The sequence below is a fragment of the Nuphar pumila genome, chromosome 3 (genome assembly GCF_984573655.1).
Source record: "Nuphar pumila chromosome 3, dmNupPumi1.hap1.1, whole genome shotgun sequence".
NCBI lineage: Eukaryota > Viridiplantae > Streptophyta > Magnoliopsida > Nymphaeales > Nymphaeaceae > Nuphar > Nuphar pumila.
This window is the reverse complement of record NC_143251.1, coordinates 135,721,924-135,748,503: the sequence shown is the minus strand read 5'-3', so window position 1 is coordinate 135,748,503 and position 26,580 is coordinate 135,721,924. Positions and strand designations below refer to the sequence as shown.

Genomic DNA, 26,580 nt, shown 5'->3' with positions numbered 1-26,580 from the left:
GTATTGAACACATTATCAAACACATTTTTATCTACATGCATCACATCCAAATTATGTCGTATCAATAGGGCCGGCCAATACGGTAGTTCCCAAAAAATAGATTTTTCGTCCAATTGTGTTCCTTCCCAAATCCACGGAAGGGTGTAGGACTGCGGGCATCTGTTAATACATCTGGAAAGTATCGCAATCTTCTTAAAATCTCTATGCCAGACAATCTTGAGGATGAACCTTCCATTTCAATTGTGCCTGCTGTAAATGCATTCTTTTGACGTCGGAACGGATGATCGCTGGGTAGAAATCGACGATGGCAATCAAACCAGCAAGGCTTCCTTCCATGCCTCAATCTAAAAGCTTTGGAATCCTCCATGCAGTACGGACAAGCCAACCTCCCATGTGTGCTCCAACCAGATAACATACCATATGCAGGGAAGTCACTGATTGTCCATAGAACATCGGCCTTCATGTTGAAATTTTGTTTTTTGTGGGCATCATACGTGGTAACACCGTCATCCCACAGTACTTTTAATTCATCAATCAATGGCCTTAGATATACATCAAGATTTTGGCCAGGTGAGGTCGGACCAGGGATCAACAGAGACAAGAAAAGATTTGGACGTTTCATACACAAGCTTGGTGGAAGGTTGTATGGAGTTACAAATACTGGCCAGCATGAGTATGGAGTTGATCTACCCCCAAATGGATTAAATCCATCTGTACATAGACCGAGTCTAATATTTCGCACTTCCATTGCGAAGTTATGATGAGTACGATCAAAGTGCTTCCAAGCTTCAGCGTCAACAGGATGCGTGATCTTGTTTTCATCATGTCGAACTTTATTTGCATGCCATCTCATGTGTTTAGCTATCTTTGAAGACATATACAATCGCTGCAATCTAGGAGTGATAGGAAAGTAGCGGAGCGACTTGTATGAAACTTTCTTTGATCTCGTGCTACCATTGCCTCTTGTCTTTGGCTTGAACCGAGGATGCCCACATGACGGGCATGATATGTCATTTTCCTGCTCCTTGAAATACAACATGCAGTGATTTGGACAAGCATCAATCTTTTTGTAACCCATACCTAGAGCGTTGACCATAACTTTCGCACGATAGAAATTTTGTGGCAATTTCTCATCTTTAGGCAACATACTCTTCACAATCATGCACAAACGGTCAAAACATGATTGACTCAAATTATACTCGGACTTCAAATTCATTAGTTGAAGAACTGCAGACAAGATAGTGTGACTCTCACAACCGTTCCAAAGTGGCTCATCAGCATCTTTAAGTAAATCATAAAATCTACTAGCTGCATCGTTTGGTGATTCTTCATCTACGGCAGTTCTTACATCACTAGAACTCATAGCAGAACCCAGTTCTGTTCCTGCAGCATCAAATATCAAATTCGTATATGGATTATCGTGCACCACATTCACCCGTGCATCAAAATCGTTTTTAAATTCTTCTCCATGAAACGTCCAGTTCTGATAATCACTCACAAAACCCTTCCTGTATAGGTGATGTCTAACGCCATGAGGTTCTACAAATCGATTATTCTTACAAATCTTGCAGAGACACCTAATCCGACCTGTGGGATCTACCGTACTGACACTCGCCGTTGCAAATTCAATAAAACTATCGACACCATCCATATATTCATGCGATAACTCATTGTCCACTATCCTACGGTACATCCATTCACGGTTTACAGTCATTCTGTCGTATGATGTTACGAATAGTATCCTAACGAATTAAGAAAAAAACAATCAGAATGCTACGATGAAGAAAATATCAAATTTATCATGCAATATACTATGTCAAACAATAACAAGAATTTTGATGCATGCATTGATAACTTAATATTTTCATGTGCAAACTATTAATGACACGATACAATCATTTGAAGCATGCTTTTATTATAAAATTTTACATGGAAGTCAAAATCAAATTGAAAGTAACTACATGCAAGCATGGATACAATTACATCAAACATTGCAATACATCATAATCATTCATATCAAATAAATGGCAAACATATACCTGCAGCAAACACACTTCAATATCTCACTAACTACTACCATGCTTAGCATGGACTCCGTACTCCAAAAATAAGAACACTTCCATATTCCTACATTAAAATCATGCTCAGCATGATCTCCGAACTCCAACAAAGCAGTCCTAGATATCAACAACTAAGTGAGTGTGTGAACAATAAAGTGTTGCATTCAATAAATTAAATAACATGTGATACGTTTGCATCACTTACTCACCACGGGTATTTACCCGATTTGCATTGTTTTTGTCATTTACTTACCACAGGTGGCCGAGCACGAGTTGGTTCCGTTAAAAAATCTGCACAAAAACAAAACAAATTAAGTAACAAACTAACTAATCATGAAACAAGATGAAACACTAACTAAAAAAATTAAAACAACTCTAACTAATTGAAAGAAGAGAAAAGAAAAATAGTATATATGTTAAGCCAAATCTAACTAGAAGATGCTAATTTAACAAACCAGCTATAACATGTTGAACCAGTCGACTAACATAAAGTCATAGACAATTTCTAATCTAAACTACTTAGCAAAGGAATAGTAAATCAATCAATTAGTTTACTAGAAAAGATCTGAACTCCGTTTAACCACCACTATCATAAAGAATTCAAATAGCCCTAATCTAACTAACTGATTGTGAGAACATTAAATACCAATCTATCTAAGAAAAATATAATTATAAAAGACTAATAGATTGAAATACTCTAACTAACCAGATTTCAAGAAAACAAATTGAAGTAAAACTAACTACCAGTAGACATTAACAAACTAACAAATTGATAAAAATTTATGAACTACTCTAACTAGATGCCGGAACTGCCTTTCCGGCAGGGAAGGGGGTTAAACCCCCTGCCGGAAAGGCAGTTCCGGCATGGGGGGTTGACCCCCTGCCGTGCCTTTACGGCAGGGGGTTTAACCCCCTGCGTTTTCGGCAGGGGGTCGACCCCCCATGCCTTTACGGCAGGGGGTCGACCCCCCCTGCCGGAAACGTAGGGGGTCGACCCCCCCTGCCGGAAAGCACGGCAAGGGGTTAAACCCCCTGCCTTTCCGGCAGGGAAGGGGGTTAAACCCCCTACCGGAAAGGCAGTTCCGGCATGGGGGGTTGACCCCCTGCCGTGCCTTTACGGCAGGGGGGGTCGACCCTCTGCGTTTCCGGCAGGGGGTCGACCCCCCATGCCTTTCCGGCAGGGGGTCGACCCCCCCTGCCGGAAAGCACGGCAGGGGGTTAAACCCCCTCTGTTTCCGGCAGGGAAGGGGCGTACAACGTGAAGAAGAAGAAGAAGAAGAAGAAGAAGAAGAAGAAGAAGAAGAAGAAGAAGAAGAAGAAGAAGAAGAAGAAGAAGAAGAAGAAGAAGAAGAAGAAGAAAAAGATTCCCTGCGCGTCGCCGGACGGTGGCGGGAGGTTGACGGGGAGCGGCAGCTGGCGAGCGCCGGCTGACGAGCGCCGGCTGGCGAGCGGTGGAGGGCAAGCGGCGGCGGCCGGACGGTGGCGAGAGCCGACGGGCGACGGGAGGGAGCAATACAACGAAACAGGGAAAAGAGAAAGAGGGATGGGATTAGGGATTTACGCGACATTTAGCGACAGAATGTTTCCGTCGCTAAGCCGTCGCTAAACCAAAATACCAAAAAAGCGACGGAATATATTCTGTCGATACGCCGTCGCTAATTAGCGACGGATTAGCGACGACAGAGTTCCCTCTCTAAATCCATCGCTAAAATGGTGTTCTTGTAATAAAAAGTAGCGACAAAAACATGCAGTCGCGAATCCGTCGCTAAGTAGCGACAGATTAGCGATAAAAGTCATTTCCTCGCTAATCCGTCGTGAATTAGCGACAGATTCTATCTCTAGCTAATCTGTCGCTAAGTAGCGACGGAAAAAATCCGTCGCTAATTTCCGTCGCTAATTAACAGTTTTCTTGTAGTGTTCTACTTTCTGATGTGTGACTATAGAAAATAAATCTCAATCTACGAGTCTAGCTAATGCTCATGACTTTCTGCTAAAAGCGTCAGCAACTATATTCGCCTTTCTCGGGTGATATTTTAGCTCAAAATCATAATCTTTTAAAAATTCCAGCCTTCTTTTCTGCTTCAAGTTCAAGTCTCTTTGTGAAAATAAATATTTGAGGCTTTGATGGTCAGTAAAAACTTTAAATTATTCACTATACATGTAGTATCTCCTAATCTTAAGGGAAAATACAACCATTGCTAACGCCAAGTCATGCATCAGATAGTTGACTTCATGTGTTTTGAGTTGATGAGATGCATAAGTTATCACCTTACTATACTGCATCAGAACATAACCTAATCCCTTATGAGAAGCATCACTATAAATAGTGAAACCTCTAGATCCAGAAGATAAGACCAACACTGAAGCAATGGTCAAACACTTCTTTATCTCTTGAAAACTTCACTCACACTTGTCATTCCATTCAAACTTTATGTCTTCCTTAGTGAGTTTTGTCATATGAGTTGCTAACATAGAAAATCCTTTCACAAATCGTCGGTAGCCAATCCCAAGAAACTACGTATCTCTGTAGGATTCTTGGGTCTAGCCCAATTAGTGACTGCTTCAATCTTTGCAGGTTTTACCATAATTTTATCTTTAGATACAATATGACCAAGGAAGAACACCTGCTCCAACTAAAACACATACTTAGAGAATTTGGCGTAGAGTTGATGTTCTCTGAGTGTTTGCAGAACTATCATCAGGTATTCCTCATGTTGCTCTCTCATGGTTGAATAAATAAGGATGTCATCAATGAATACCACTACAAACTTATCCAAATATGGTCTAAAAACCTTGTTTATCATATCCATGAAGATCACTAGTGTATTAGTCAGACCAAAAGGCATGACTAAAAATTCATAATGGTTGTACCTTGACCTGAACGTAATCTTATCCACAACTTCTTTCTTAATCTTTAATTGATGATAACCCGATCTTAGATCTAACTTCGAGAAACATGCAACTTCTTGAAGTTGATCAAACAAATCATCAATCCTCGCCAATGGATATTTATTCTTGATGGTAATTGCGTTCAATTGTCGATAATTTATACACAATCGCAGTGATCCGTTATTCTTCTTGACGAACAAAATTTGAGCACCCAAAGGAGATACTGGCGGTCGAATAAAACCTTTCTTCAATAATTCTTGTAGTTTCTCCTTGAGTTCCTTAAGTTTTGCAGGTCCCATCCGATATGGAGCCTTCAAAATGGGTGTTGTTCCTAGAATGAGATCAATTTAGAATTCAATTTCTCGATTAGGAGAGAGACCTGGTAATTCTTTTGAAAAAACAACAACATATTCTCGAACTATGTCCATGTCTAATATGGTGAGGTCCTCTCTCCCTTTGGTCTTCATGTAGGCCAGAAATCCAATGTATCTTTCTTTAATGTATTTGTTGGCCTTCAGACAAGATATAATAGTTGGCTTGGGTAGTTTTCTAATACCCTGATATGTGAAAGTTAGAATCAGGGGGGTTTAAAAACTTACACACTCCTTTCTGCAATCAATGATGGCATGGTGGTTTAACAATCAGTCCATACCAAGGACAACGTCTATACCTCTGAAATTAAGTTACAATAAGTTCAAAGGCAACTCATGACTTTTTATTTTTACTATACAATTATTATACACAGTGTCCACTACGGTAGACTCGCCTATAGGTATTTCTATCAAGTAAAAAATACTCAATCGAGAAGGTGCAACTGGTAACCATTTCACAAAGGTTGAGGTGGTAAAACTATGTGTAACTCTAAAGTCAAATAACCCATGTGCTATATTGAAATTATCACGTAATTGATTTATCATTATCTGAGTCAGTTAGGTTATATTTGCATAAAATTCTATCATTTTCATGCAATTATGATACTCATTTAATAAAAATCATTTCATTTCATTAATTATTTCAGCACACATAAATACTAGACAAGCAAGAAGGAAACAAGGCAAAACAAAAACAACTAAAGTAGACTAAATGACGCAAAGCATTTCTAAATGTGACGGTCTATCATTCTTCAATCCATTCAAAGTTTGGTTCTCTTCCTAAACTCCTTCACATTTGCTGAGGGTAAGTCATAGGAAGAGTATTCAGATCGTATTGAGGCAAAACAAGAGTGTAGGTAGGTAAAGCAAGAGTATAGGTACGTGAGATGGGAGTGCAGGTAGATGAGGCATGATCAACAGTGGGATCTTCATCCTCGCTTTCTTCCCATGAACTTTTTGATACTTCCCATCTTTACTCTAATCATGGGATGCTTTTGTTTGCTTTTGCAGCTTGCCATGCTGCTTCTGTTGCCTGAATTATTGCCCTCTTAGTTTTTTTAGAATGAAATTTTCTGATTGGATGCAAAACTTCTCAATTGGCTGTCACATAATTGGCTCGAAACATATGTCGTCCTCATGCACTGGTAATACGAGACCCTCCCCGAGATGTAAAGTTTGTGCTAAGGGATGTTTTCCTTGCAACTCCTCCTCGAGTCGCCATCCAATCTCTCGTCATTCGTCCATGCACAAATCGAGCTCTCTAACGGTGGGACTAGTGAGTCCCTTGCTCGTAGGGTTATAACTGTTGTTCGTAAGACTGTGATTGTCGCCCCTGAGTAGTGTCAGAGTAGTCCTGTCGATACATATCTTTGTATTCGACTATGATATAAATCGATGGGGGTCGTGGTGTTAATTCTCTAACTATTTGAGCTATCCTTGCTATGACTCCAGTAGCCATCAACATTGCAACGGTGAACTCCTTTCTCCCTACGATAGGTGACTTAGAAGGGTCTTGCACCCTAGGGACTTCGTGATTATCGCACTTGGTAGCCATTCCTAATTACAAAACAACCTAGTCACTAACATATTTTTATCAAGCAGAGATTTATATCATATTCTATGTCATTGAATTTGCTATAAATGATGAAGTTTTTTTGTGTGAACCTGACTTTGATACCATTTTGTAACACACCGATCTGTGACCTCAAGAGACCGAGTTCAGTTGGTATTACTTTGCAGAGGGAAAGCTTACAGAGTTCACACAGAAAAATATGACTATTTTTTTTATTCTTTTTCAAATAACTCACTTTCTTTCACAATATTCATCATTCATAATATAAGAAATAACAAATACATAGACATTCAATTACAAAAAAAATAAAAACTACCAAGTGCTCTATCGAAGAAGAAGTTGATCACGTCCTGCCTATGCTAGTGTGCCTAGAACCTATAGTTGTAATTAAACAGGGAAGTGAGTTTACAACCTAGTAAAAAATTATTATAAGCAAATAAACATTTTAACTTACAACTGGAGTGTGCTCTAAGCCCTAATCTGAGTTTAGTTTTTGACACACCACACAAGTTTGTATATTTTAATTATCCTCTAATTACTCTCTTAAACACTCTATCATACCAAACTAATCCTAGGTTGGCTATACCAGTCATAGCCATCTATGAGCGTAGCAACTCACATAAAATACCCCAAATCTACATGTTGGCCAAACAATGAACCATACACTCTCAGTGACCCTCAGACCACCAGGCACTGCAGTTAAACAGAAAGGTGACCCCACCTGTAGCTAGTCGGAAGGTCAGACTCAATCTCAATTTTGATATAGTTCATGATACATCCTAACCATGATGGTTATCAACTATCCATGGTCGTCTGGAGTCCCAAACACTATATGAGTGTAACCCTAAGTCATAAACTAAGTTCAACACATTGAACCACATTCTTAAACTCATATTTTACTCATTCTTTCACGAGTGATATCCTGAAATGATCATGACAGATCTTACTCTTTAATCTCAGGATGACATTCAAGTTCACACTTATCTCATACTAAGCACACAACGATGTAGGGTCTCTCCATAGTTAAATTATCGATCGCCCACTCTTCATGGTGGCTGCACTTTGGCCGTGAACCATGTAGCCCTTACCACAAGTCGTCACTTCTAGGATTTAAGGGGTTATGCATGCTAATCTCAATCTATCAATTCACATAATATGAATGAAATAAAAAGAGACTCAAGTTTAATCACAATCTTATCATGATGCATGTTATTAGCAATTTATCACACATATATATATTACCATAAAATAATCTCTTTCTAATATGCATGACATATTACAACTAACATGTGTATGAAATCATTACATAATATCATGCATGATTATTTTATGCACATCATGTTCATACCAAACAATTATCATGCTAATTCATAACATTACAATAACATATAACGCAAAAAGGTGTATTCACATCTAAATTTACTTATAATATCCCTTACCTCAAATACGAATCTTGTGTTCTGATCGCAATCGAGTTTCAAGCAGTTCTAATAGTAGGATCTTGTCATTCCACAAGCATATTTGTATTAATACACATCATCTCTTATATTTTAACAAAATTATCAAAATACCCTTCCTGAATTGACTTTTCAAACATCAATTTTTATGTCTCTGATTTAACCAAAACCAGATGACAAATAGATTTTCCTCTATGATATGAGTCCAACACACCAAACCTCACTTGATTCCGAGTTCAGAGTGCAAAGTTACTCTCATTTTACCAAAATAGATCTTGGATACACATAAAGGCATTTTGATCATTTTGATAATTATTTTCAATATTCATAATTATACGCACTTGATCCAGATCCATTATTGATCTGGATCTAAAGCTATTTGACTGGATCTAGAATCATTATTGATCTGGATCCAAAACTGTTAGACTGGATCCATATCTAGTTCTGATATGGATTTAGAACTGTTCTGAACTAGATCCACTTCTGTTTTGGATCCAGAATAGTCAATTTGGATTCAGGCCCAAATATCTCTAGATCTAGTTCTTATTTAGATCAGTCTAGACTCGATCTGGTGCAGATCATATTGGATCCGAATCGAGACCCGAGATCCAGTCAGACCCAACTCGGTCTGGTTCAAACCCAGACTGGTTCGGTCTGTCTGAGTCGGTCTGGACCAGTTCAGTCTGACCCATTTTGGTCCTGAACCGATTTGAGCTGAATCGGTTCAGTTTGAACCAGTTTGACCCGATTTTTTTTCACTCGCTTGTTTCTGTCTAGGTTGCACCTATGCCGACCTGGTCTAAGCCCTTTCTTTTATATCTCACCTGGTTTGGTCTGAGTGTGACCCAGACTGACCCGGTTCGGTCTGGGTCACACCTAGGCCAACCTGGCCTCGATAAAAATAAAAGCAAAATGGGCTCCACCCCTTCTATCTTCCCTATTGCAGAGGGGGCCGACCTCTGAGCCAACCCTCTCCCATTTTCTCTACGGTAGAGGGCCGACCATGGCATCGATTGGTCGACCCTCTCTCTTTCTCTCTCGGTGTTGCAGTCCTATTTTTTATTATTTTTTTTCAGCTCACCGCAGTCATGGCTGTCGACTCTTAATTTAATAAAAAAAGAAAGGACAAAAGACAAAGACAAAGACAAAGACAAAGACAAACACTTACCTACCGACGACGAGCTTCGGTGAGTCTCCTCCTTCACCTATACTTTTCAAAATTATTTTCCTCTCGTCCCTCTCCTTCTACTGCTTGCTTGATGCGTGGTGGAGGGAGAGGGTTGCATGAGGGCTTTTATAGCCCTCACACAGGGTGAGGGGGATGAGGATAAGCCTCACATCTTCCCGCAGATTGTAGGGGCTAAAGTTTATCCTTACCCATTTCTGCGGTTTGTGGGGGAGGTGGTTCTCTCAAATGGAGAACCACCTTTTTTTTTAATATCCCCTCTGACTGTCACAGGCCTATTTCCTTCAATGGGCCAGCGCGACGCACCGGTCCTTCCTCACCGCCACAAGCCTACTAGTCAGCTCGCTTGTCGATCGCGGAAGCTTGTAATCAGAGTGCAAGAGAGTAAGAGAGAATAGAGGGAGAGAAATTGCAATCACAAAAAGCAATCACAACGAGGGTGAACAAAAGAAAGCTCAACACATTTACTTCATTCGCAAATTTTGCCCGCAAGCTATTACAGTTCAAGTATACGGGCTACCTCTTCGGAGTATTGATTCACTTGAACCGGGCAGCTTACATAAGACTCAACAAAAGCAAAACAGACTCTAAGCGCAACTGTACACTGTAAGTCACAAGGGAACATGCTCCCCCCTTCAAATCATGCGCCGTCCTTGGCGCCATCTGTTTTGTGGTAAGCCCTGACTTTAGCCGGGTAACGGCTATTCATTCGAAATACAGACTCCCACGTTGGTTTCGCTGTTTCCTTCCACTGCACCAAGTATTTCTTCGCTTGCCCCAAGTAGTTGACCTTGTGGCGAAGGATCTGACTGAGGTGCTTCTTGACCCGTTGTGTTGTCGGGGCCCTCTGCATGACGGGAGCGCGTTGTGGCACACTGCGTTTCAGGTCTTCATCATCTAAATGGAACTGCTTGAGGTTGCACACGTGGAACACCGGGTGCACCTTAAAGTCAAGGGGCAACTCCAGCTTGTATGCCAGCGTGCTTACCTTCTTTATGATGGTGAAGGGTCCCTCATACTTTCTGAGTAGTCCGTGGTGCCGCCCGCGAAAGATGCCTGTGCGACCAGGATATAACTTCACCAACACTTGGTCCCCAACTTGGAACTCTGCGGGCCGACGGTGTTTGTCTGCCCACTTCTTCATTCTCTTTGCCGCTTTGTGTAAGAATGCCTTCACCAACTCATTTTGTTCGTACCAGTCGCGAACAAACTGATAGGCGAAGGATGGCCTTCCCTTTTCTTGTGCGACAAGAGTGTGCGGGGTCAGTGGCTGCTGCCTCGTGGCTATCTCAAACGGGTTGTGGCCTGAAGACTCGCTCTTCTGCAGATTATAACAAAACTGTGCCACATCAAGGAGATTCACCCAATTTTTTCTGATCAGCACTAACAAAGTTCCTAAGGTACTGCTCCAGTATCCCGTTGATGCGCTCTGTCTGCCTATCTGTCTGCGGATGGAAGCTTGTTGAAAACAGCAAATCAGAGCCAAGTAGTCGAAATACTTCACGCCAGAACTTGCCCGTGAAGCGAGCATTGCGATCACTCACAATGCTCTTTGGTATGCCCCAATGCTTCACCACATGCTTTACGAACAACTCTGCAGGGCACTCCTTGGAAGCTGGGATGAAGGTGGCATACTTTGAGAAACGATCCACCACGACCAAAATAGAACTGAGGCCCTCTACCTTTGGCAGACTAACAATAAAGTCCATAGAGATGCTATCCCAAGGATGTTCTGAAATTAGTAGAGGCTCAAGGAGACCGACAACCTTTTGGTTTGTCCCCTTATCTTGCTGGCAGATGAGGCATGTCCGCACATACCCCTCAACGTCGTCTCTCATCTGCGACCAATAGTAGCCGCGCTCAAGGAGTGCTAAGGTCCGCTCCTGACCAGAATGGTCGTCCCATAGTGTATCATGGCACTCCTTAAGTAGCTCTCGGCGAAGGCTTCCCCACCGCGGCACAAAGATGCATCCCCCTTTTGTTACAAGGAGGCCATCCTGTAGCCAAAATCGTTGAGTCTTCCCTGCGTGCACCAGAGAAACAAGGTGTTGTGCGGTCGGATACTGCTGCGTACCTTCGCGGATGTGGCTCAACAATGCACCCTCCAAATGCACTTCAGAAGGCTCCGCGCACGCAACTGCCAGTTCGACCCTACGTCTTAGAGCATCTGCCATAACATTGGTCTTTCCAACCTTATACTCCAAGGCAAAGTCGAACTCAACCAAAAACATCTGACATCGAGTTTGTTTAGGCATCAACTTCTTCTGCGTATGAAAATAGCTCGTGGCTACATTGTCCGTCTTGACGACGAACTCGACACCCAAAAGGTAGTGTCGCTAGGTCCTGAGGCAATACACAATGGCGGTCATCTCACGTTCATGCACTGTGTAACACCTCTCTGCATCTTTCAGCTTGCGACTCTCATATGCGATCGGATGACCATCTTGCATAATAACTCCGCCAATGGCAAAGTCTGAGGCATCCGTGTGGACTTCAAAGGGTCTCGAATGATCAGGCAGTCGCAGCACTAGCTCCCTCACTAAGGCTTTCTTCAAGCCATCAAAGGCATCTTGGCACGCTCTTGTCCAGAGCCATACTCGATTCTTCTTTAACAAATTTATGAGGGGCGCAATAATGAGGGAATAGCCTTCGATGAAATGCCGATAATAGTTTGCCAAACTGAGGAATGACCATAATTCTGATACTTTGCTTGGCGGAACCCATTCCTAGATGACCCTTATCTTCTGCCCATCCATACGCAGCACACCACGCCCTACAACGTGGCCAAGGAAGTTGATCTCCTCCTGCCCGAAGAGACACTTCTCTCGTTTGACATAGAGGTCATTCTCCTTCAGCACCTGAAACACTGTTCGCAAGTGCCCGACATGTTCCTCCATGTTGCTGCTGTAAATCACGATATCATCTAGGTAGACTACCATGAACTTGTCTAAGTAAGGGTAGAAGATCTGGTTCATTAAAGTCGTGAACGTGGCTGGAGCATTTGTCAGCCCGAATGACATTACTAGAAATACGTAAGCACCATAGCGGGTGAAACAAGTTGTTTTCGGCTCATCACCTTCAGCAATCCTCACCTGCCAGTAAACCGATCGCAGATCTAGCTTGGAAAAGATACGGGCACTACCTAGCTGATAGAACAAGTCTGCTATCAATGGCAATGGGTACTTGTTCTTCACCGTGACCTTGTTCAAAGCACGGTAATCCACACATAACCCTTTAGAGCCATCATGTTTCATTTGGAAAAGGACTGGGGCACCAAATGGGGCTTTTGATGGACGAACAATGCCTGCGTCCAAAATCTCGTCTAGCTGCTTGCACAACTCTTTCAGCTCAGCTGGCCCCATACGGTATGGAACCATTGCGGGTGGCTTCGCTCTCGGGGTCAACTCAATCTTGTGGTCGACCTCACGCCTTGGTGGAAGGCACTTTGGAAATTCCGGAGGCATCACCCCCCGAAACTCCTCCAATAGTGGGGCTAGGGTCGACGACACTAGTACTTCTACCTTTCCTTCTTCTGCGTGCACTACCACTAAGAATGTCTACTCCCCATGCTTGACACCCTTCTTCAGTTGCATTGCCGATAACACTGAAGACTTGTCTTTCTGTGTAAGACACTGCATTGTGTGAGACAGGTCTAACTCCATGATCGTCAACATGTTAAACTTTGGTAGCATCATAACATTCTGGCTTCGCAGAAACTTCATACCCAGAATCACTTTGAAATCGTCCAGGGGCACCACAGAGAAGTTGGCTTTGCCGACCCAACTCCCCACTTGAGTAGCCACATCTCTTGCTTCACCAAGGATGGGCTTGTCCTCAGAGTTTATTGTTTTGATAATCCTCTGCTTTGGCCCAGTTTTCAAGCCCAACCACTCTGCCTCTTCCCACGAGACAAAGTTATGTGTGGTCCCGGAGTCTATCATTGCTGAAGTCGACTTTCCATTCATAATGACTTCTACGTACATAAGTTCTTTACTGGCATGCATGTTCTTAGCTGCACAACATCTAGCTGCGTTAATCGATCGCATGACCCCCATCCTTGGTTGCATGATCTCAGTGTCACTGCATTCTTCCTGTGTAGCATTGGCTTGCCTGTCGTCCTTTACAAGGCGCTTTGGGCACTGCCTGGCGATATGTCTATCACCACAGAACCAACATGTTATAACCGCACCCTTGTTGTTGTTATTATGCTTTGTGAAGTTCTGTTTCTTTTCGGATTGATGGCGTGTTGACGCCTCATCTTTATCATTGTGTTGCTCATCCTTCTTGCCTCTGTGGTCAGGCTTCTTCCCAACTTTGGTCGATGGGGTGAAAGGCTTGCGCTGAGTGTCAACTAAGCGCTTGGCCGCCACATATACATCTTCCAAAATACGGGGGTTGCTCCTTTCCACTTCAGACTGTGCCCATGGCTGAAGTCCTACAATGAACCAGTTGAGCATGTCGTCTTCTGATATGTTAGATATCTCCAGCATAAGCTTCTGAAACATTTTGGCATAGTCTTGCAACGAACCAGTGTGTTTGAGCTCACGAACCATCCGGTAAGCCAGCTTCTGCACATTTCTTGGCATGAAGTAGTTGCACAACTCCATTTTGAAGTCATCAAAGGTGTCTATTACACATTGACCCCTTTCCATGTCATTGCGCTTCCGCCTCCACCAAGCGATAGCATCTCCATCAAGTAAGGCCGCTCCAGCCTTAATGCTCAGATCTTCAAGGGTCACATTCTGGATATCCAAGTAGTCTTCTATTTGGAACAAGAAGTTCTCAATGGCCTTGCTGTCATGAGAACCATTGAATTTTGTGGGTATTGGCACATCAATCATTGATGGCCTCTCACAATTTCCGCCATTTAGGGTTACCGTCCGCTGCAACATACGGTTCTTCAACTGAAGATCCCCTACTTCAGTCTGCAAGTCGACCACTGTAGTTGTCAATGAAGTGACCTGCCCCATTAATAAGGTTACCTGCTCTTGCAGGCTCGCCACCACATCATTCAGTCCATTGAATGATTCACATGCGCATGAAATCACTTCCTCATGTGAAGTCACCTCTTCCACCAGCTTGTTAACAGTTGCAACCAACTCTTCTTGGCTTCGAGGTGAACCCATCTCCTCAGCTTCAGCAATTGTCTTGCCTTTGGTGTTGTGCACGTTTTGATAAGACTCCATGATGTCGTGCTCACAAATCGCAGCCTGTCGGTGTGTCTGTCGACACCGACTCCGAAGTCCCTTCCCCAGCACGAGAACAGGATCTGATACCACTTGTCATGGGCCTATTTCCTTCAATGGGCCAATGCAGCGCGACGATCCTTCCTCACCACCGCAAGCCTACTAGTCAACTCGCTTGCCGATCGCGAAAGTTTGTAATCAGAGTGCCAGAGAGCAAGAGAGAATAGAGGGAGAGAAATTGCAATCACAAGAAGCAATCACAACGAGGGTGAACAAAAGAAAGCTCAACGCATTTACTTCATTCACAAATTTTGCCCGCAGGCTATTACAGTTCAAGTATACGGGCTGCCCCTTCAGAGTATTGATTCACTTGAACCGGGCAGCTTACATTAGACTCAACAAAAGCAAAACAGACTCTAAGCGCAACTGTACACTGTAAGTCGCAAGGGAACACCGACGATGTTTACAATATGAGAGAGAGAGAGAGAGAGAGAGAGAGAGAGAGAGAGAGAGAGACGAAAAGAGATCAACATTACTTAAAAGTGAAACTCAACAAAGCGTTGAGTCCTACAAGCACAAACACAATAGCAAAACATGAAAACACCATTTACACAAAAAATAGAAAAAACCCGAATACAAAACAGAAAACTCATCAAGGACCACAAACATCTAGATGGGGATCAGTTGGTGGCAGAGGCAGGTCTTTGAAATATATGCGAAAGATAGCATACACATCAACCAAGACCCTATGAGTCAGACGGTTAAGGTTGAACGGGACGTCCCGAAAAGTAGCATCATTTCTGGTCATCCATATGAACCACCACACTGTAAATAACCAAACTCTCCAAATAGTCCTCCACTTCTTTTCACATCTAATTATAGCAGAGCCGAGGATAAGATCTAACGCAAAGCAGCCCTCCCGCACAACAACTGATGAAGCCCTCCATGTTTTAGAAAACAATTCTCGAAACACTTTACACGACAAAAAAGATATTGTGTAGTTTCTTCAGCCTGTCGACAAAGAACACACCAACTGGGAAACTGAAACCCCATCCTCTTGATATTGTTATGGGTTTGTATCCGGTCATGAAGAATCAATCAAGCCAATACCTTGGTCCTCAGAGATGGTCCCTTTGCTCATAAAGCATTTTTGGGGATCCAACCCGGACCTGGAGGTAGAAGAGAATGGTAGACCTTGTGGACTTAGAAAACTCCTGCATTCGAGACTGCCCATTGAAGCCAAGATCTATCCCCCATGTCCAAATCCCTGTCAAGAAACAAATGCAATGCCCTAAACCACATTTTCCTCAAATGCAATGTGTATGGTCCACGAGCCCCCTGATGGACATCAAGCGAATCGATTAGACCATATTTCAGTCGGAGGAAGTTTGCATATGCATCCTGTGAAGTATGAGTCAACCAACACTGCTTCACTGCCAATGCTACACTCCTTTTACGCAAAGCAAAAATTCCTAAGCCAGTCATAGTTTTTGGCATAACGATGGAGTCCCATCCAACCAAGTGCCTCTTATAAGGTTCATTTACACCACGCCACAAAAACCATGATAAGACGTGCTTAAGTTGTTGCTCAACGTTGACAGGCATGACACAAACCGACATGAAAAATTCTGAAATCGCTGACAAAACATGCCTGATCAAAGTAATTCTGCCTGCAAGAGACAAATATTTGGCACGCCAAGACTGAAGCTTAAGACACACCTTGTCAACAACCAGTGCCCATGACGTTTCAGAGGTTGGCTTGACTTGTAGGGAGAGCCCCAAGTACTTGATCGACAACAACCCTAAAGCGCAATTGAAATTTTTTTCACCGCATTTTGATTGGTTGGATCGCCATTCAGAAGCGTGACCGAATACTTATTTTCATTGAGCCTTAGCTCAGACAAAGTTGTAAGAAATATGAGAATAAGCCTTACGCGAAGCATCTGCTGCATTGAATCCCTTCCAAAGACTAACATATCGTCTGCATATTGTATAATATGTTCAGAAAAACCTTGGATATCCAACGACTGTACGAAGTCCCTTGTCTGCGTGCGTCTAAGAACCACTGCAAGTCCTTCTGCCACTGTATTAAACAAAAGCAGAGATAACGGGCATCCCTGCTGTAGGCCGCGCTGCAATGAAAACTACTCACCCTTTACCTCGTTAATGGACACCATGGATTGTGCATTGGTAAAGAGCTCTGACACCCATCTGGAAAAATGGCTGCCGAATCCCATGTGATTCACCACTTGCAAAAGAAAAAGCCATTACACAGAATCATATGGTTTATTAAAATCAAGCGTCAACACGAAGTAAGGAGTATGACTCGCGTGCATGGAATGAATGACCTCTGAAGCCGAGATATATGCTTGTTGAACTCTCCTATTAGGAATAAAAGCAAACTAAAAATCAGAAAATAGATTAGATACCACCAATTTGAATCTTGATGCTAAGACCTTTGCGACTATACGATACAAGGCTCCCATTATGGAAGTGAGACAGAAGTGCATAATATATGTGGTGATGCTTTCTTTTGAAATAAGGAAGATTAATCCGACATGACACTGCCTAGATAGTCTAGAGTTACGATGAAACTCATTAAACACTGTACATAAATCACTCTTCACTACTCTCCAAAAAACTTTGAAAAAATCTACAGGAAAACCATCTACTCCCTGTGCCTTCCAACCCGACAAATCTTTAATTGCGTTAATGATTTTTGCTTCCGAAAACCTACGTTACAAGGTTAAGACCTGATCCGGTTGAAGAGATAGAAATAACTCATGCCTAATATTACCCCCCGTATTTGACGAAATAGAATAAAACTTCTCAAAATAGTTGGAGACTATCGGCATAAGATTCTGCCCTTCCATCTATGATCGATTAAAGGATACTTCGTCTAAACCGATCGAAAGCAAATGAATGGAAAAAATGAGTATTTTCATCCCCTGCCGCCAACCATTTCACCCGAGCACGCTGCTTCCACTTCAACTCCTCTTTTATCCTCCAACGTTTCAATAACATCGTTTGATCAACAAGTCTGTTTTGCTACCCCTGCAACTGCGCATCCGACAACCCTTCGGTGAAAGATAATAGGGTGAACAATGATGAGATCTCTGCCTCCCATTCAGCCATCTCATGAAACTTACTCACAGACTGCCTTTGCAACCAAAGTTTAATATCCTTAGTTAGGCGCAAAAGTTTCTTTTGATATCGGATATCAACCCTATCTTCATGAACCCTAGAACTCCATGACCCCTTAACCACTAAATGAAACTCTGGTTCAGTTAACCACCATTGCTGCCTCCTCCTCATTGCACAATCACCTGACCATGGTCGGACACACGGAGAGAGAGAGAGAGAGAGAGAGAGAGAGAGAGAGAGAGAGAGAGAGAGAGATTACCCAATGATGAGGGAGGAAACAAGAACATTGCTCCTGCTTTTTGCTTTGATGGAGTCCGAAAGATATGGACGAGTAGGAGGCCAATGGAGCAGAGGGAGGAGTGGGATGCAGAGGGAGTGGAGCAGGCAGAGAAATGGGCATGGGTCTTCATGGGGTAACAAAGGCAGTCGAACAGTCGAAGTCAAACGAGAGAGGGATGCCAACACCATTCCCAATGCATTCTTTGGGCAAAAGCCATTGCCCAAACAGCAAAAAGTATAAGAGTATTGGAAAAACCACAACACAACCCCCGATTCAAGGCTCCCAAACATAGCCTAAAAGTCAATGATGTTATAAAAATGATAAGTTCTAAACCAAGATTATATTTGAGATAAAGCTTATGAAAAAAACTAAATTATGCTCAAACTTGTTAGGCTGGTCATAAGGCAAGCACAAATTTGAGCCTGAACTCGATATTTTCTAGCAAACCAAGCCCGAATATACAATATGATTTGGCTCCGGTCGTTTACCTGGTAATGGAATGTGCAAAACATCACTTATTTTTAGCGATACACATACCAATAAGTTGGAAGATGCGTATTAACTTTGAGGTGATCACCACCTCGACTATTAAGTTTGTTCCAAAGGCCATAGTGGCAATTTAGCAGTGTCTAGAGCTGCACTGAAGCTGAGTTTGAGCTGAGCTTTGGGCCGGTTCTGTCGGCTCCTTAAGAAGATTAGCTGTTTAAGCTTTGCTCGAGCTTGAGCCGAGCCTGAATAGCCTTTGTTTGTGTCTGACTCGAGTTGAGGTCGAATTAGGCTCCATTAGGCTTGAGCTTAAACATCTCTAGTTAAAAGACTAGCATCTTACCATCAAGTTAAGACCTTTTTTTGCTTAATTTGTTAACAAAATATATATAGATATGAAAACTAAATGCCTTATATAATAATTATACGAGCCAAGTTTAATCAGGCTAATTGAGTTTAGTCCAGCTCGATTGTCTGTTAAGCTCGACCTGTTTTTGTGAACCAAGCCTCAGCTCTTGCTGAAGCTCGGCTCATTTGTTTTTTCCAAACCAGTTCCAGCCGAGCTTGAATGGATCTAGCTGAAGCAATTTGATGCTGGCAGCACAGCATTCAAATGGGTAGCAAGACGTCGCAATCATATCCTTACAACAGCCTCCAAAGTTTCATGATTCAGAAAGTAACAACAGCAACAAAACAGGACCCACTGACTTTTTTTGTTAATGGTAAATAATAATAAAATAAGTTTGATGGCTTTTACCACAGGCCTAATCATATGATATGACCCACACGGCTCTTATCTTGACAAAGTCCTCCCATCGATCTGTAACGCCACAAGGAGCCATGGGCTGCCCTGGTGAGGTCTCCTCCAGGGAGCAGTGCAGAGACGGCCACGGAGTCTTTGATGTGAAGCTAGCAGCCATCACAGTCATCTTCATCACCAGCGTCATCGGCATATCTTCCCCTGTTTTCCTCGCTCGCTACTTCAATGGCAAACCAACGTACTCCAAGATCCTTCTCCTCATCAAGTGCTTCGCCGCGGGCGTGATCCTCTCCACTTCTCTAGTTCACGTCCTCCCCGACGCTTTCGATGCGCTCGCCGACTGCAGCGTCGCGACTCACCACCCATGGAAGGACTTCCCCTTTGCAGGTCTGGTCACTGTAATTGGTGCTCTGATCACCTTGCTGGTGGACATCATGGCCACTGCACATTCTCACAAGCCGAGCAATCAGTACATTCCGATCAAGGCCGAGACGCCGCCTCAGCCGCACAAAGTTGCAGAGTTGGAGCTGGGTGGTGCTGTTGGTCCCTGCTGCCATGACCACCAGCAGCAGGTTGATGAGTTCACCCAGCTGAAACAGAGATTGGTGTCTCAGGTCCTGGAAATTGGCATAATATTTCATTCTGTTATCATTGGTGTCACTATGGGGATGTCCCAGAACAGGTGTACCATTAAGCCTCTGGTGGCCGCTTTGGCTTTCCATCAAATCTTTGAAGGGATGGGACTGGGTGGCTGTATAGCGCAGGTATTATAATCATGAATAAGTATGACATAATATTATTAAAGTTATCATTCGTTTAATCAGGATTTTATATGACAGTGCAAGATTTTTATTATTGTGTGATTGATGGCAGGCTGGTTTTGGAGTTGCCACAACGACCTACATGTCTATGCTGTTCTCTGTCACAACCCCAATCGGGATAGTGGTGGGGATGTTCATATTCTGGTTGACAGGTTATGATGATAGTAGCCCCAAGGCTTTGATTATGGAGGGGCTGTTGGGATCCTTTTCATCTGGGATTCTCATTTACATGGCATTGGTGGATCTTGTGGCTGTTGATTTCTTTCACAACAAGAATATGTCCTCAACTACATGGATGAGCAAGGCGGCTTATGTTGCTCTGGTCCTCGGCTCGGCCACTATGTCTCTTCTTGCTTTGTGGGCATGATCAGAATTCAGTCTGATAAATTGGTATCACATCGTTTTCAGCCCTCAGTAGGGAAAGAGGATTGATTCCATCTTCATAATCTTGTGAATATACCCTTCTCTGTATTGTGCTTCCAGTACCAATTGCTCTCTTTTGGTGCATCGTCTATTTGGAGGGTTTGGCCTTGTTTGAGGTATTCAATGAAAAGGACTATAAACTTTTTTTGCCATAGTAAAGAAGCAAAGTTGAGATCTCTTCTTCAACTTGGTAGGTTCTTCTTTACCTTCATTAGAATGTTTTTATAAGATAAAGAAGGGGTATACACACGTGAATATGTCAATGGAGAAATTTGGGAGTACAAAGTGATGATACTTCTCTGTTTCCTCTTGAATAGTAAATATATGTTGCCTATTTCGGTTGATAATTTTCTTTCATGGATCTCAGTTTTGTTGATCATATATTAGTGAGAGAACACTTGGTACTCGAAATGTGCATTATAAATCTGCTAGAATACTAATGCAGCCTTGAATCGAATGAGTAGATCATATTGATAGTTCCCATTAACCAATAAATATAACCATTGTTGAAATTCTGTTGATAGTCCATGATTGATGGTGGCCTCTGTGACTATGGCCATGGTAGAAATTTGGGATCCTTGTCATATGGAGATCTCGTTTCACAATCTTGGTTGATTACATAGTTTTGGTTTCCTTTCACGTAAGAGCGATGCATCCACTGTAATGCTTGGTTCAGTGTCCCACATTGCAGGCATGGTCTAGTCACGTCTACATGTGATGATTTTTTATACAGACATGGTCAACCCATGATTGACTTGGTTCAGTGTCATATAAATGATAAGATGCCCCTTCCAGCACGATCTAGTCATATCTATATGTCATGATCACGTTCAGTGTCATATAACCATGGTAGTATAAAAGTACTATCATGGTTAACAGAAATTTTTACTTGTGAAGAACGATATCATTATACTATCCCTAGATAAACTTGGTTTCTGTTTGTTTTCTTCCTAATACTAATGCCTCTCTTATCAAGTGTTGCGTTTTCCCACTTTAGAAGCTTTTATTTACCCTTCAGTATGATATATATCATATAATAAGAAGAGGTCAGGAGTATGCTTCCATGAAATTGTTAGTGTAAAATAATGGAAGCAGGAACCTTGAAGCAATGGCAAACTAATTTTATGACATGTCAATCATTTATTACCTGTTATTTTAGTGGATAACCTGGCCAACGACTCAATGGGGGTACTTTCTCTTATTCTGTCTAGTGGAGCTTAATGACAAGATAGGCAGGAACTGTTGCTATTCTAATGGAATTAAAATCCACTTAGTTGTTTATAGCTCTCGCAAGCAGAGTACCAGGTTTTCTTTTTACCTTCCTTTGTTGGCATTGTTTGTATCCAATTTGTTGGTGGAAGTGTTTGAGGAAGTTGCAGAAAGTGAAAGTGTCTGTAAATGCTAACTTGGGAAAATATGAAAATTGGAAGATAATTGCCTTCCAATTCCAGAATATATGAAACTTCTGCAAGTTTCTGTTGGAGTATATTGGTAGACTTAGCACCACTCCAGACACAGACAATTAATAAAGCTTTTAACAATGCAAGAACCATAGTGGTTACTGATCCTGAAATTGGAAACCATAAGTCATCAAGAAGATTAGCAGAACAAAAAATCTGATAGACATGTTTGCCAAAATTTTGATGTTCTAGGCTGATATTTTTACATGTAACCTTTTTCATAGTCAAACTGCTGGACAGCCCCCATAGGATTCAAACACAAGACCCTTGGTTATGATAGTGCAACCTAACCATCAAGCCATCTCATTCGACTCCTCAATATTTAGATGCAACTTAACAACAAAGAGTCTTCCAACCTACTTCCCGAAATTGCACCTTGTAAGCCCTTGTGGGAAAAAAGCCCCAGTCAAGAGGAAGCTGTTCTGCAAGCAATGCCTTCTGCAGCTTCCTCATGCAGCCAAGGACTACCTATCTATGGTTGAGATCAAGCCTAAAGCAGGGTAGAAAGAGTAACAAAACCTTTGTTGATTGTGTTCCAGCTGGCTGAGTCCCACAATTCTTAAACAGCTGAAATCAATGAATAATGTACCCATGTTCTAACTAATTCAACCAGAACAGATTTACCCCTCTTTTTTAGCAGTTGAAAAATTGTAACCATCATTTCCCCATGGTACAAGGCTGCAATCTTTTCCACAGGGAGGTTTGGTGAGCCAATAATGAAAATATAATTGCTTATACGTACGATCAAGAGATTGAAAAGCTAGAAAATGAAGGTGCCACTTGTCCAACATAAGTCAGGCAATGCGCTAGGTGTCATAGGTGCCATGTAGTTTCCAAACTGATGTAAGGTGCCATGTAGTTTCCTTACTGAATTACATCATCCATATTGAGAACAAGTTATTTAAAACTGATCTTCACCAGCATTAGACCAACAACTACCCCTTATTGCCCCAAATAATTGTTCAAGAAAAGAAAAGAAAAGAAAAACTCGGTCATTGGGATTATACCTTTAATTAAGGGGCAACAACATAATGTAGACGTGACAAAAGCCATATATGCCACAAACAAAGAGTAACTCTAATTGTGAATGCCAAATACCTCTATCAAATCTTGGAAATTGAAGACCAGCCAATCAGCTTTGGCAGCCACACGCTGACGCAGCTGAACTCCTCCATAACAGATAAACAAGTCAGCCACACCTTCTCTACGGGCCTGAACAGATAAAAATGGGTAAAAAGGTAAAGGTAAAGGTAAAGGTAAAGGTAAAGGTCAGTGAAGACTTTATCGACAATGCCCATGGAAATACAAGTATTTACCTCTAGGTCTGTTGCCCCATCACCATTCATGATCATCACCTTGTACCCGTGCTTCTGCATCCCACATTTACAAAAGGATCATAATGCAATTAAACTTCCACAAAATTTAACCTCAAAGAAGAAATAGACAGATACTGCCTTCTTTATATTCTCAACAGCAACAGCTTTCCCTCCACTTCTAGACGTTGTCTCTTCTGTGTCAAATCCAATGAACTCAACAGAACTTCCAAATAGCAGCTGATTTGCATATATAATCTCATGTGGAATACCAAGAAGTGATGCCACAGGCTACATGACCAGTTTTTCTCAGTTAGTACTTAAAGTGAGTTCTGCTTTTCTGCCAAATCTGTGGTATTTACGATTGCTTCAGGAACTAATTAAAAGTATGTATCTACCAACTTGTTAAAACACATCTTTTTATTTTATTTTGTTGTGATGGTTAGACACTGGTAAGAATTCAATACGTGTCTCTACCGGACTAGCTATCACAATGATGATCTACATCTGCAGAAAGAAAGGTTCCTTATACTTCCACACGGGATCAAGTAATGAAACAGCATCAAGCACTGGCAAAATTTTAGATATATATCTTTAGGCATAAAGAACAGCAACATCAATTCAAGTCTATATAGATTATGTTGACAACAACAATAATAATAATAACATTATTATTATAGTATTAGTAGTGGCAGCAGCAGTAGCAGTAGAGGAGGAGGAGGTATAGTAGTAGTAGTAGTAGTAGCAGGAATGTAGTAGTATGAATTGGGGCAATAGTAGTAGTGTAGCCACAGCAGCAGCAATGGTAGTAGCGGTACCCTAAAAAAAAAGATAAAGAAAAATAATAACAGTTTAACAGCTCCAAATAAAGTCTACAATAACAAATGAAAATGCAGTTTTGGAACTTTGACAGTAAGCCCTATTAAGAGGCGTGGTACAAATGCAATGAACATGAAAAAATTCGAAGGAACTACATCTACCTAAATATTAGACTTGCTGTCTACCAGTCACAACCACTTGGCATGATAAAATATAGGTTTCGGGGAAATAATGACGTTTTGTGCCTCTTTGATTATATGATATCCCTTTTGTTTCATATATAAAATAATAAAAAACTATTTCTCTTTTGCCATTAAGAGAACCATAAGATTGGATTACATGATCATCTTTTGACCAAATATATTGCATCTGAAACAAATTCTCACTCCCATGTGCCTTTTGTATGATAGCATGCTTAACAAAAATGTATTCAATGAATAGATGGCAAGAAAACAAAGTTATTCTGTCAGCAATTTAGTATTATTAATACATCTAGAGCCACTTGTTTGTAAAATATTTATACTGATCCTTCAGACAATTTCAAATGCTTGCAGTCTTTTCATTCAACCTCACTACTCGGCATTTAATGTGCATGATTTTGGCATGCAACCATAACTTGCCACTTGCAAGTTGTAGCTCCTCTTTTCCAGCTATGGAAGTTGATTCAACTACTCAATCTGAAGCTGGTTACAGATTGACCATTCCAAGTTCTTGCTTCATCAACTATAATTAGGCTCACACGCTCAAAATCCATCTTCTGTCTGATAAATGAACTGATACAATTTATCAACTTGCCATTACGTTCAATACTTCTAGTATGATGATGATATAGGATTCCATCAGAACTTGGACTAAAAGAGGAATATGAACACCAACGGCCAATGCAAGGTAAATAAAAGAGTGCGCAAGTGAATGAAAAAGAGAGGGAGGCCCTTTGTTTTTTTTTTTATAAAAATAGACATAGGCAACAATAAAAAATAGTCACCTACTTTTTTTTATAGCGACGATAAGAATCGTCGACTATGTTAGATGCAAAATAAAAAATAAAAAAATAAAAATTTGACATAGCCGACCATAAAAATCATCAGCTATAGTTCCTATACCAATGATAAAAATCATCGGCAATGTTAGTTTCAAAATTAAAAAAAGGTATATAGGTGACGATAAAAATCGTTGCCTATTTTTCTTATAGCGATGATTTTTATCGTTGGCTATATTAGTTTCAAAATAGAAAATAAAAAAACAAAAAATTGACATAGCTCACGATACGGTTAATCATCAACTATTGTTCCTATACCAACGATAATTTATTGTCAACAATGTTAGTTTCAAAATTAAAGAAAAATGGATATAGGCAACAATAAAAATCGTTGCTTATTTTTCTTATAGCAATGATAAGTTATATTTGGTATAAGGAATGTACTTGACGATTTTTATCGTCGGCTATGTCAGTTTAAAAAAAAAACAAAAACAAAAATTGGACATAGCCGACGATAAAAATTGTCGGCTATAGTTCTTATACTGACCATAATTTATGGTCGGCTATCTTAGTTGCAAAATTAAATAAAATGAACATAACCAATGATAAAATTTGGTGGCTATATTCCTTATACCGACGATAAATATCATTGGCTATATTATTTTAAACCAACGATAATTATCATCAGTTATGGATTAAAATCAATGATAATTATCGTTGTCTAATTATTGGTGATGATTAATTATCGTTATACTCATAAAAGAGATTTGACAATGATTAATTATCATCGTAATTATAAAATCAATGATAATATCATCGACCATATATCTTTTCGACTATTTTTCATGTCTTTATATTCATATTACCGATGAGATAAGATCGACAATTAAATATCATCGACAATAGATATTTTACTATGATATTTTATGTCATCGGGATTAAATTATTATTGACAACTATAATTTATCATAGTTATTTTTTTTATCTATAATGACCAGTTTTCTTGTAGTAGTTATTCCTTATGGGTCCCAATTTTTTTTTTGAAAGTCATTCAAGTTTTAGATGAACATCTACAATACAAAATGAACAGCTAAAACAAAAAGAAACAAGATGGTGTTCCGGATGCCATTCCTACTGTCAGATATGCACTTTCATTTTCTAGATGAAACTGTAATGAAGGGAGGATCAGGTGCAATGTAACAACAAACTTTTAATTAGTGTGCTGCTGTACCTGATCATTAAAAAATAGTCACCTCCATCATTGCTTGGTCCCTACAGCTGACAGGCTGTATCTCAAAGCTGAAAGGTGATCAGCTGCAGCAACACATTATAAGTGCAATAACATTGCACCTGATCTTCCCTCGTCTTGACGT

General features: G+C 41.1%; 1 protein-coding gene across 1 annotated transcript; it reads left to right on the top strand.

Annotated features, from left to right (window-relative positions):
• Nucleotides 1-19,463: 19,463 nt before the first annotated feature.
• LOC149843964 (zinc transporter 6, chloroplastic-like) lies at nucleotides 19,464-20,983 on the top strand. The gene is made up of 2 exons (XM_090000195.1): nucleotides 19,464-20,156; nucleotides 20,266-20,983. The coding sequence occupies exons 1-2, from the start codon at nucleotides 19,473-19,475 to the stop codon at nucleotides 20,578-20,580; spliced, it is 999 nt and encodes a 332-aa protein (XP_089856321.1). The 5' UTR covers nucleotides 19,464-19,472; the 3' UTR covers nucleotides 20,581-20,983.
• Nucleotides 20,984-26,580: the final 5,597 nt, after the last annotated feature.